At 39.2% G+C, this 12491-nt stretch overlaps 1 protein-coding gene across 2 annotated transcripts in view; it reads right to left on the reverse strand.

Annotated features, from left to right (window-relative positions):
• CUNH11orf49 (chromosome unknown C11orf49 homolog) overlaps positions 1–11560 on the reverse strand; it is a 71792-nt gene extending 60232 nt beyond the window's left edge. For both annotated transcript variants that reach the window (XM_017742196.1, XM_017742195.1), the window contains exon 1: positions 11463–11560. In XM_017742196.1, coding sequence (XP_017597685.1) covers positions 11463–11490 — 28 coding nt within the window. In that variant the 5' untranslated portion in view covers positions 11491–11560. The remainder of the gene's footprint in view (positions 1–11462) is intronic.
• Positions 11561–12491: the final 931 nt, after the last annotated feature.

A 12491-nucleotide genomic window follows, 5' to 3' on the forward strand; every position in this document is an offset into this window, starting at 1 on the left:
TGCTGAACTCAGGCAAAGCCAAATATGCACAATGCAGAGAGTCCCAAGTCCTCGAGAAGGATGGCAGAGCTTGCCAGGACCCTGCTGTCCCCCTAGCAGGTACCATCTTTGGTTACCATGCAAAGAGCTGAACAAGCTCACAGGACCACTCCTCTACTAAATGGAAAACAAGGAACAATGACCATTCTTCCTTAACTTATAGCATTACTGCTTGCATTTTCTATCAAGAGCATGATGAAGAAAACAATTTTGAAGGCTTCTTCAGCATGAACAATTTACACACAATCACACACACATACACATGCACACACACCCCTTTTCTTGCCAGCTACACAAGTGTCTAAGTGATTAAAACAGAGTTGGATGTCTTAAGCAAAAAGAAGGTTGTCTCAAATGCAAAGTTGCTATCAGAGGCTATGTTTAGACTGACCAAAACGTCTGTAGAGAAAAACAGTGCGGAGGATTTGATGTCAACATTATGGGCATCCCGGGATCTGTTTTATCTTGACCCATGCTCTGGACTAGTTCTAATCTAGTCCCATTGACTGAATGCTCATTTGCAGAAGGAACACATCTTCCAGTTTAGCTCCATCTGAAAGGAACCCAGAGGTCCAAGACTGCTTCACTGTGTGAACTAAAGCACAATAAGTAGGGATAACCAGGAGTATTAGGATTAGAGACTATGGTACAATGGGTAACAAAGAACTAGCTCTAGCAACAGAAAATACTGAAATACAAAAGGCTTCAAAAATCAGGCCATTTCTGTTGTTAAATAACCTATCCACAACAAAGCATCCCCAAATGACCAATCGCACTTAGCCCAAGGCTATGCTCTGAAATAGCAAAGTGAGGTTTACCTTGCCTAGAAGGAAGCCTGAGAGGAAACACTTAAAACTGTAGGCATAACTGGGTAAAAAAAAAATCACTGTTGTACTGATTAAATTACTGCTGTATGAATGTATTTTAAGATCATTCTATTCTTCACCTATTGGTTTAAGTGTACTACAATATTTGCAATATTCAGATGAATCATTGGACTGTTTCTTTAGCTATCCCCCTTGGAAGGTAGTGTAGGACCATTAGCAATCCTCAATTCAACGCCATTGTATCAAGTGCTTTTAAAATTCCACAGATCTTAGAACATGGGACACTGAGGTCAGCCTCAAGGAAAACGCCACCTTCCTCTAATGAAATTAGCAGTGCTTTTTAGGCATTTCCTTGGAAATGTGTTAAGACAAAACAGATGCTAGAAGTTATTCCTGAAGACTGGCTTTAAGAAAAAATAGTTGGTTTTTTTAACAACCAGGCAGATAGGAAATCATTAACACTACAAAAATTTGGCAAGACTGGATGGTATAACACTACAAACACAAAGACTGGATTTTTTGAGATCCTTTCTCTCTCACCCACTCAAGCTTACTTCAGCTGAAGGGTGTGGAAAGAGGGAAAGGAGCGACACAAATTTTAACCATGTGTCTTCAGACTTTTTGATATAGGCTAGGAATCTCTGTATTCGTGGCAGACTTAATACAGGTGGTACAGACACTATCCCATGTACTGGGATGAGGAAAGTGAACCACACCACCTGGGACACAGCTCAGAGTAGGCAGTGAACAAGCTTTCTTATGTTGCTTTGTAGCAAATCAAACCCTCTGAGACCAGTTTACAGATTCTGGAGAAGGAAAGGATTAAAGGAGTGCTGTGCTTGCTTGTTATTACCAAGAAAGCCTTTATCTTTTTTAGAGTCCCCCTCCCTTAATTTTTCATATGCTAGGTCAGTAATTTAACACCTCAAGGCTTCCAAATCACAAGCCAAAATGACCGTACTGTGTTGAATTATTAGCCCAGGATTAAAAAAGGAAAAAAAAAAAAAGGAGGAAAAAAAAGGAGGAAAAAAAAGGCAAATGCAAAGGGGGGGGGGACACGGGAATCTAAAAACAGAGGCCTTTTGATCAGAGCAGCATCCTGCAGTTTGCTGTAACTCAAGCTGACCATTCTTATATAGCAGGAATTAAGGACTCCCCCTGCCAGGCAGGGCCCTATTAAAACACAATAGCTGTTTGAAAAGGGTAAGCAAGCTGATATGGATATAATAGGCCACATATTGGGGCCCCTTTCTACTGTGAAATAAAGCTTCTTCTTAGAATTATGAGCTGGGAAGCCTAGTATTCAGGAAGATGGGAAAGGGCACACAATGAAAGACCGTAAATAGCCCTGCAGAAGCCCTCCAAGGTGCTTAAGGGAAAAGTAAAGAAGCCTTCACAGATAAGCATCAATCACCCATGACCAGCTCTTTCAGTCTGATCAGGTACAATTTCAGACTGCATGGTGTTTCAGCAAGTCTGGAAAGGTCTTGCTGGTATAAACAGAGATTTAGTTTTTACAGTAGGAAACTGTGCAAGTTGCACACCACAGGAACAGCTGCACGAACACCATTATAACTAGCTTTTATGGAGATCACTGCAAGTTGCTACCCAGCTTCCCTCAAAAAAACCTGCCTTTTTCTGCCCAAACCTAAACTAAATACATAAATAATAAACCAATCCAGAGTTATAACCACACAAGGAAAACTGGTAACTCTTTCAGCTGATCTATTTAGTATTTGTTCAAACTGGTCCAACTTGATATTTTGGGGCAAGAAGAAAGTTCCTTACTGAACTGCTCTATAACTCTCTATATTCTGAGGCTATGGGAGATTAAAGTCCTCTATTAGCTTCCTTAGCTTACAGCCATGGTCTCTATTCTTTGGCTTCCTTTATTAACCAACAAGTGTTTCTGTCCTCCCTGTCATGCTGTGGAATTCATTCACTAGCTTCAAGATGCTACAGAAACCATACAGTGAACCTGTGGCAAGGGTGAGAAGATGGCACAAAGATGAAAAACACTATGAAAAACACAAGGCACACAATGTAACATTCTGATTTTCTCTTGTCTAACAGTTCTGAAAGTAGCTATGGAATTGACACCAGCTGGAGATGGATTTTGATACCAAAGCATAAATGACCACCAAAGGAGGAGTATGATTTTGAAAATTATCAAGGAACTGCACCGATCTTCAACGCCTGAGATCAAAGTATAATTCCAAGTAAAGGCAAATTGACTTATCAGAAAATTGAGGCCAAAGTATAAGTACAAGTAAGGGCCTGCTTGCTCCATTCTGCATGAAGTCTCATGTATCTCCTGTCATAAGACAGTTCCATGTTTTATAAATTAGCCTTTTAGTTATTTTAAAAAAGGTAGCTGCATAATCATGTTATGACTGTGATGATCCACGAAATACTGAAATATAACTGAATACCTGTTCCAGAGAGATTCAGCACTGGTGCCATGCAAACAGATTCCATAGTTGCTTGTTTTCGTCTTGGTTTGACTGGAGAATTTCAAAAGAAAAAATTTACAACTAGTACTCTCTCACCTATTCAGTTGCCTTGGCAAGAACTATAGCACATCAAAGACTGAGCAGCTTCCAATATTTTCATCATGGCAACAAATGAACCTTGCCAAAATTCTTTAATATAGATGAAGTTACATCATTTGACATTAATGTTAACTCTGCATTTAGAGATTGCTTAGCTAAACCACTTTGTGCTCACTACAACTGCTTGGCTACAGTGTTGACCAGTTACAGTTTGTTTAATTCACTTGAAGATACATAATAACATTAATTTTGCAGGACACCTGGTTATTGCAAGTCTCTAAAGCTAATGTATTCTGGGATCTGTATGGTTTCAACATGGCACTGCACAGAAAATCTCAGGTTCTCTGAACACATGCAGATTTCTAGGAACTAGACTTCTGTTGCTATGGTTTAGTTTTGTTTTTAAAGAAAAGGAAGATAAACCACGTTTTAAAAATGCATTTTTCAGGCTTGCTTTTAGTGTTTGGTATTCATGGAAATGCAGACATAGTTAAGGGATTTTATCCTGTAAAGGATAAGGAATCCTATCATGGGATCTTATCAGATCCCATTGCTGCAAGCATTTGCTCATTTTTACAGTTTGGCATATCTAATTTAGGAAAAATTTTACATTTGTTGGCCTTGTCCACAAGGGAACACATACATAGCAAAGCAATTAGAAATGTTCCTCAAGGTTTTCTGTGATGCCTCAACATTTTGCAGCCTAAGAAAAAACACAAAAGTCCTTCCAACAACACAAAACTGGGAAAAAACCCCAAACCAACAATAACAAAAAAAATAACCCCAACTTCAATTCTGATCCATCTTTCCTTAAAGATCTTTCTGGGAAAAAATAAAGTGCTCCTCAAACTTACACTACTATTCCAATTCAATAGAAAGCCTTACAGGTTTAGACAGATGGAAGCCAAGAACTCTAAAACTGATCTCCTATATACATAAAGTAGCCTAGACCCATGCCAAAGTGCTTCATTAAAACAAGAACTATGTGAGTTAGTAATACAGAGAGAGTTATTGCTATTCATGAAGTTATCATGTATCCAACAGTGGTACTCTTATGGCTTGAGGCATCAAAAGCTTTATTGGAGGAAATAGTATGTTAAAAAGAAAATATTCCTAACAGAAAATTATAAAACTATGCCTTTAATTCTTAAGAATAGTTAAAAAAACCCCCACATATAATATGGGAAAAAACACCAATGTGTACTAAACTTTCTACACTGCTATGTTTTTCCAAAGCTGCTATTGTCATGTGCATTTCTACTGAATTCCAGTTGCCAATTTCACATTACTAAAACAGTTTTCTGCAAAACACTTAGAGAAACTGCAGGAAATCCAATCTTTGCAGCATGTGATCAGGCATGAGGTGAGATTATTGCTTTGTATACACATTGCAGATTGTATGCAAAACCAGTTACATCAGCATTGAATATCTAATTTGCATCACAGCAAACGCTACTACAGAGCTTTCCTCAGTGGAAGATGGGCAATATAAGATTTTCAGAGCTCCCCAATTCTGACTTGGGGGCCCTTTCACTTCTGCAAGGACACAAACAAAACCACAGCAGAGATACATGGTAAGAAATGCAAGAACAGGGCAACCTGTATAAGTTCATACATTTGAAGTCAAAAAAGTCTGATTTTAACTCCCAGCTGGGATCATATACTTCTCCAAATTTGTACTAGTAATATCAGCAACTATGATGAAAAGCAAAAAAAAATTGGAAGCATAAACAAGAATTATACCAGAGTTTAAAACTAAAGCTAGAGAGAGGATTGTACATTCAACTCTAGCCCAGAGAAAAGGCACAAACACAGTTAACTCAGGTATATATGGTCTTGACGTTTGTAGCATTTGTCACATTCCTGGGCTTTGGCTTTTGGGAAATTTCAAATTTTTCTTTCCAGTTTTATTAGCTATCCACACTGCCTGTATGCAGTTGGCTTTAACCTAAAGGAAGCTCAATTTCATGGCAGATGTGTTGCATTTCAGCCTTCAAGGCTGTAGGAACAAATAAAATATACCCAACCACTTAAGGTCTCCATAAAGTAGTCAGCCAACTCCTGCTGCAACTATTCTGACAAAGACCACAAATAAATATGCAATTTCCATGATGTAAAGCAATAGGAAAGAAGTGGGCAAAGACTGCACTGCTACACCAGTGAATATACACTAGGAGCATCATAACCTGATCCCACGGCACATGGAAGCTGCGATTACCTCTCTCGAAAGAGCAAGAGCACGGTGCAGGTCAAGTCAGTGTATAAGTGCAGAGTTACCACGGATGACTCCCCTGTGCTGACAAGATGCTGACATCAAGTGCTAACATTCATAGGCTATGGCAAATCCTGCAGATTCTTCTGTCACCAAAATGGTATGAGAAGCTTCTTAAGTGGAGTATATTACCACATACAGCACCACCGGTAAATGCTTTAAGTTCAATTCTGCTACTGCTTTGCTACAAGTCTTCCAAGACAATCCTGCTTACCAAAAAGATTCTTTACCTTTTTATCTCCCCTGTATTTCTTTGCAAGGGACATATGTGAGAATCCACTCACCTGTAAGATTCTCAAGAACATAGTAAGAAAATATTGCATTTTCTAATATATTGGCAACATGTACAACCTTCAGTGGGAATAAGTGTGTTATTGAAATTAATATATGCATTTTTTCCAGCTGTTTACTCAACAGCAGTTATCCCAATCAGCATATTTGTCAGGTTAGGACTTGTTGCAATGTTTATGACAAAGAAACAACTCTGGGAAAATCAGCATTTCACAGATCCTGGCTGTCATATCAAAATCCCAATGCTGTTTCTGCCATAAAGCAATTCTATTATAAAAACACTGGGTGACTGATCTACAGGTTCTAGACAAAATTAACGTAATTTAAATCATAAATAGAGTTATCCAGAACCCCTAGGTCTTCCATAGCTTTCATACAAAACACATACCCCATGCATAGTGGACAGCAGGTATTGAAATGCCATTTCTAAGGTGGGCTGGAGAAACTTGATTACAAGAAAGAGAGTTTGCCCTTCTGACAATGCTTCTCTGTAGAGGTGAGACTGGAAGGCAACAAATGGACTAACAGAAAGGCTTTGTGTCCATTAGCAACACTCTTAGTGGAGAAATATGCAATTACTGTAGGTTCCCCAGAAAGATTTATCAACAAATTCAGTCCTGCAAACCCGTGTACTCTGTGGAGAGACACTTTCAAAATGTTTCTTTCACAGCAATTTATTCACATAAGCTGCAAAATCTCCTCAGAGCTTCTGGCACAAATGCTGTGTCTGAGTTCATATATTCACTCTCTTTCCACTGATAACTGACGAGCAAAGGAGAGGCAGACACAGTGCCCTAGGGATCAAGGAATCTCAAGTAAAAGCCTGTCAGGAACCATCAAGCACATTATCCTAGCTGAGATTTTCAGCCCAAAGGGCTGCTGCACAGCTAGGTCATTGACAGCAGCAGCTTGATACCGATCTCATGGCTCAGTGCAGTCTTGCATTGAGGGGGATAATTTTATCTTTTTCTCTCCAGAGCAGATGACATGTAGGAATCCTGACAGTATTTGAAGAATACATGAAATGTTGTGGGTTTTTTTGCAATTGCTCAGAAGCTTATATCAGAGAGAATATCAATATTTTAGGTAATATCCTAAAAGTATTAATACCTCACAGATACTACTGATTTGCCCAAAACACAAAGAACTAACACTAAAAAAAACCCAAAACCAATGCCCCTCCCCCAAACAGTTGTACTGAGAAATTCTAATGAATGGCTCCATCTCTCAGAAAGGGAATCTGGCACAACTTGCCAAAGCCCTAAGGACCTTCTCACTACTGTTTTTGCTGTTTGTACTGTAATAGTACAAAGCACAGAGTCAACATTCTACAATGCTAGGTGCTGTAAAGTACATGCAGTACAATATCATTTCTGTCTTGAAGAGCTTACACTATCCTTGCAAACAAGACAAAACAAGTTACTCTGAAAAGGGGAAAGATGCAGAGCAGATGACAGCAAGATGATGATGGTGATAAGGCCTACATACACAGATGCAAAGAAAAAAGAAAATTGATGGCTCTAAGCTAGCTCTAAGAATCTCTCCTTTTTATAAGCAGATAATTCAGGTTATTCCCAGTTGCCAATTAAGGTTGTCTTCAGTGAGTGGCTTAGTTCTCATGGGCATCCCATCTGTCTTGTTCCTGGCCCTTCCCCCCTGCCCTCCTCCCCCAAGGGTATTGAGACTTTTTTAAAGAGGAGGACATTGTTTACTCTACAGATTTATTTCTGTAATGTTGTACAGCAATAAAGGACTGAACAAGCCAAAAGTTTGTCTGATACCAAAGCCTGTGTCTACTGCCAGAGAAAGCCAAGGGAGTGGTATCGTATTTGTCCCTAAGGAAAGAGTTGAACAAATTGTTCCATCCAATCCAGACAGCAAGAGAAAATGAGGTACTTTCACTGCTAGAAGTTGATAGTTCTCACCATGATAACATCTTCCTTCCCAAGGATCCCAAACTATATAGCACTGGCAGTCCTGTTACTAGGAACAAAGCAAATTTTTTTACAAGAGTTTTTTACAAAAAGTTCCTTTTTGTAAAACTGGGCTCTACACAGTAGAGCTGGTATTTTGAATTGCCGGGCACACAAGAGATCTAAAAGCAGTATCTGACCCTCAAGCCTTTCAAGCACACACATCACAGATGCCTTCTCAGATAAATACTGTTAAACTGTCACACAAGATCCAGCAGGGGCGTTCAAATTAGAGCCAGCAGAAAAACATCCTTTACAGAAAAAGGATCTCAGACATCAGTTTGCAGAGTCCAGTGGAAGCAGTGCTACATCTGCAAGCTAAAAGCAAGATGTTTTTCTCAGTCATGCTCCAGCTGGCAGGTGGTCAGGAGACATTTCACCAGAAACAAAAGAAAAGAAGTGTTTTGTGACAAGAATATAGACTCCAAAAAAAAGTCCATTCCCATGTCTCCAGTTTACTTGTGTTTGGTTTATCAAACAAACAATTAAAGTTACAGAAAAAACAGTTTCCTAAGCAAGGTAAGTTATGACTGGTTATTATTTTTGAGCTTTCCAAAGAGTCTTGAACAGAGCAGCACATCTACCTGCATGCTGGAAGAGAAAGTTTCAGGCAAAGGATTAGCCAACAAGAAAAGTAAAATGTACTACTAGGAAGTCTTTTGGTCAATTTTTTTTTTTTGCTGCTTCTTTAGGATGAAATGAAAAAAAAAAAAGACACACAGACTCCCTTTAAGATCCCAGAAAATGTAAAGTGGGATGCTATGCACATTCCCTCTGCGTGATCAAATGCATTAGCATGGGGGCCCTGTTTTTCCACAGTATAGGAAAGATCAAGAAAACAGGATGATAAATAATGTATAGGGGGAACATGTTCCTTTAAGATATGTTGGCACAGACATTAGGCTGGAAGAAGTAAAGCAGCATTAGTGTGTAATTACACAGAGGGTTTTCAAGAGTCTGCATTTCGTGGAGATTCAAGAGCTTTCTCAGGCTTGTATTGAACAAATACCAGTAGCATTTCAGCATATCTATAAAATCAAGATCAGTCCTAAGAGAGGCATAATTTTACTTGTTTAACTAAAAGATGTGGATTAATTGGCAGAGGGGTGATTGATCCCTATTCCTTTAAGGGTCAGGAGTGAGCCAGATGAGGGAAGCCTCAAGGTACTCCCAAGATTGAAAGCAGATGTCCATGTGATTGGAACAAATGAACACTGGAATAAAGTGGGAGAAAAAACTATCCTTGAAGACTAGAACTATTCTGGAAGGAAAACTGTAGAGATTAAGGTCAGCCCTTTGCAATCAGCAATCTCAGTGCTAGATGGTAGATAGCAGTGAAATACAGACCCAACTCCATTTCTTAGAAACAACTGGAAACACTCATTGCCAGCAAAACACTTACTGCTTGATCCATATAGAGCTAAATGATCACATAATTTTCAATTCTGAAATTTCACTCAGGTATGCTAAGTCCCAACAAAATTTTCTTAATTACCCAAAAAAATAGTTGTTGTAACTGCCTCAAATACTTGAATTGACTCGTGGTAAAGTGGGGCATTGCAATGCATGATGGAAATGACATCAGGTTGCTCTTCAGCAGTGAATCCAGCGGAGAGGTCCATGGAACACCACTGAATTTAAAAAGTATGCCCTCTGAGAAGAGTTTGGACAATATCTAACAACTGTCCTTGACAGACTAATTTCAATTTCTGAAAAGTTACAGAAGTCATTCTTTTACCCCACAAACACTTTAAAAAAAAAAAGTTACTTGTTTGGGCCCACCTGCTAGCTTTTTAAACCCAGTGCTTGGTCTCTAATTTTAAGTGAGCTTAAATAGAGAAAGGACAATTTTAAAAACTGGACATCCTAATACCAAGTCTCTTCATCTCAAATCACTGCAGCATACTTCAAAACATGCACATTCCAATCCTCCCCCTCAGAAAAACATGGATTAAGGAAAACAGTGGGAGAGTGCCCACAAACCTTCTGGAATCTCACGAGTTATCTTTGAGTTTGAAGATGCTGAGACTAAAGATCAAGTTTATTTGCTTGGAAGAGACAAAGCACAGCCGGAACAAATGTTGATAGTTGAGTGGATAAACAGAAATCTTTTGGGCAGTGAGGGCTCACCACTAAGCCCTGGGAGCCAGAACATATGACATTTTCATGGTATGAAACTTTGCATTCTACACCCATATTGGCTATCATTTATTCTCCATTTCAAATGAAGAATCCCACATTTCAAATCTTCACAGCTCTCAAAATTACTAAGCTTGTTGGTGCTTTGCTACCATTTCATCTGCTAAACTCCAGATATATTATAAAAGAAAAAAATTAATAGAAAAAAAGAGAACTAGTAGTTCTGTATTACAGAATGAATGAACATGCAGCCTTTTCCTGTCTTTCATGAAACCAGAAACTCCACAAAATACTCACTGTGAACAAAAACTGCTGTAAAATGGTTATTATCTCTGAAAATAAATGGGAAAAACAAGACCTCCAGCACCTAAGTCAATCGGAGGGTTTTGCTCTATGGTGACGGTTTGGTTCATTACAATGGTCTTGAATCGCTATTTATTCTTTCAAAGTTAGAAGAGGAACAGGAAGTGAAAAGAAAATGGTCAAGGTGTCATGTCAAGACAAAGAAATACTATGGAGAAGCATTTTGAACAGTTTCACTGCATGAATGACCTCTTGCTCACCATTTAATTTTTGAAGTATATATGATCAGAAGTTTCGAAAAGGCACAGAAGTGTCAGTTTGAAATTAGATGCAAACTAAACCTAATCTGCAGAGATGCTTGAATGACAATTTCAGCTGGGTATTTCAAAGCCACCTTGCCTTCAACACTGGTAAAGAAATCCTGTTGCTGGGTGGAGATCATTGTAATCATGCTCTTTATCTTTCTTAAGCTCTTGTTTACCAACTATTTGTTCAGCTGACTAATGTCAGTATTACTTTCCGTGGACAGAAAGCACAGATTTTCCCTCAAGAATTTTTTTGAAAATTAGTAAGAAGAGATTGTGCTCTTGTCCAGTATTTAAGGACTTATACAGGTTTTAAGGCAAGAAGAGGCATCCAGTTAAAGCATTCAACAGGACAACAATCACACAAGCAGACAAACAATTCAAATTCATACTCAGAAAAAGGAAGAATGAGTGCTGCTGAAACCAGAAGCAGTCCCTGAAGCAGTTTGCTTCAGTATCTCTTAAGCAGTTTGATACTAACAGTCCTGACTAAGACAAGCAGAATTTGGTTTTCCATGTTTTAAAAATCTCTGCTCCCCAGAGTGACTGCTTCACACAAATGTTTGTAATACGAGAGGTACTGAAGTGTACAAAACCCATGTACATTTCCAAAACATGCTCAGGCAGCCCTTGGCTAACCCAGTAAAATCCAGCATTCACAACATAACCAGCACATGTCCAGCTCCATTCTCCATGTATCCTGTCTGTTTCCAAAAGCTCCCCTCAGGCTGGCCCTATTGGCAGCATCCTGATGTACTTACTATTCAGTGAAGAACCTGGCAATACCATACTGACTAATATCTTCTCTGTTCTCCAGCAGCTGGCTCACTGCATCCTCCATGTATGTGAGGACATGTCGCTGAGCTGCAAAGAAAAGACAGTAAGAGACAGAAGTTAGATTATAAGGGGCCCACAAAGCCCAGAGCCAGACAAGCCCAGCTGTGTGCCTTACACAAGACATCAAGCATTTGCTTCCTCAGTTAGACAGTAGAGGTTTCTTTCTCCCAGATATGGATAGTAAAATTCATCACCTAAATCCTGCTTTCCTTCCTGGCTACACAGAGTTAGTCATTGACAGTAGAGACTCTTTTTTAGAATCCCCCTGAGATTTTGGTATTGAAGGAAGATAAGGAGTTGTGAGGCAGTTTCACTGGAAAATGCTTACTCAAGAGGAGTTCCTGATCCCTGTTCTGAGTCACAGCCATCTTTCCTACACAGGTGGTCAATGCCTTTTCAAGGGGGTTGTTGCAGAGCTTTAGGTGTTCCTTGCCCTTCCCTCTATACTAAAGCCACGTAGTCCTAAGGTTGTTCTGTTGATGCCTTTTCCTGGTCTTAAAATCAAGACTCAAACACGGTTAGAAGGGAAAAAGGGATTTTACCTCAGTATTTATTTTAAGGATCCTTAGGAGCGCACTATCAATAGATCGGGTATAACATTATAGGTCTTACTAATTAGCATATCTATCAAAAATTCCCCAATGAGAGGCTTGAGTGATCCCCCCTCCCCAAGGAACCTTCCCCCCCTGGATGGTTCTATCTTAGTTTACAAAATGTGTTCTGAAGAGGACCTTGGTGTCTGGGGCTTTCTGATCCGTAACTACAAGGCTTTTAAGATGTTTCGTCTCCTAGCTTGACAAATAAGTCTAAGAATGTAGGCTAAAAAACACTAAGAATACAAAAGCTATTAAAAGGTGTATAAAAGGGGTATAAAAGGAAAGGCAAAAAGTCATCATGGCATCACTGTAAAGGTTTCTTCCTGAAGGTGCAAATAAAAGTACATCTGTTTCCAA

This window comes from Corvus brachyrhynchos, unplaced genomic scaffold (assembly GCF_000691975.1).
Source record: "Corvus brachyrhynchos isolate BGI_N302 unplaced genomic scaffold, ASM69197v1 scaffold115, whole genome shotgun sequence".
In the NCBI taxonomy this organism is placed as follows: domain Eukaryota; kingdom Metazoa; phylum Chordata; class Aves; order Passeriformes; family Corvidae; genus Corvus; species Corvus brachyrhynchos.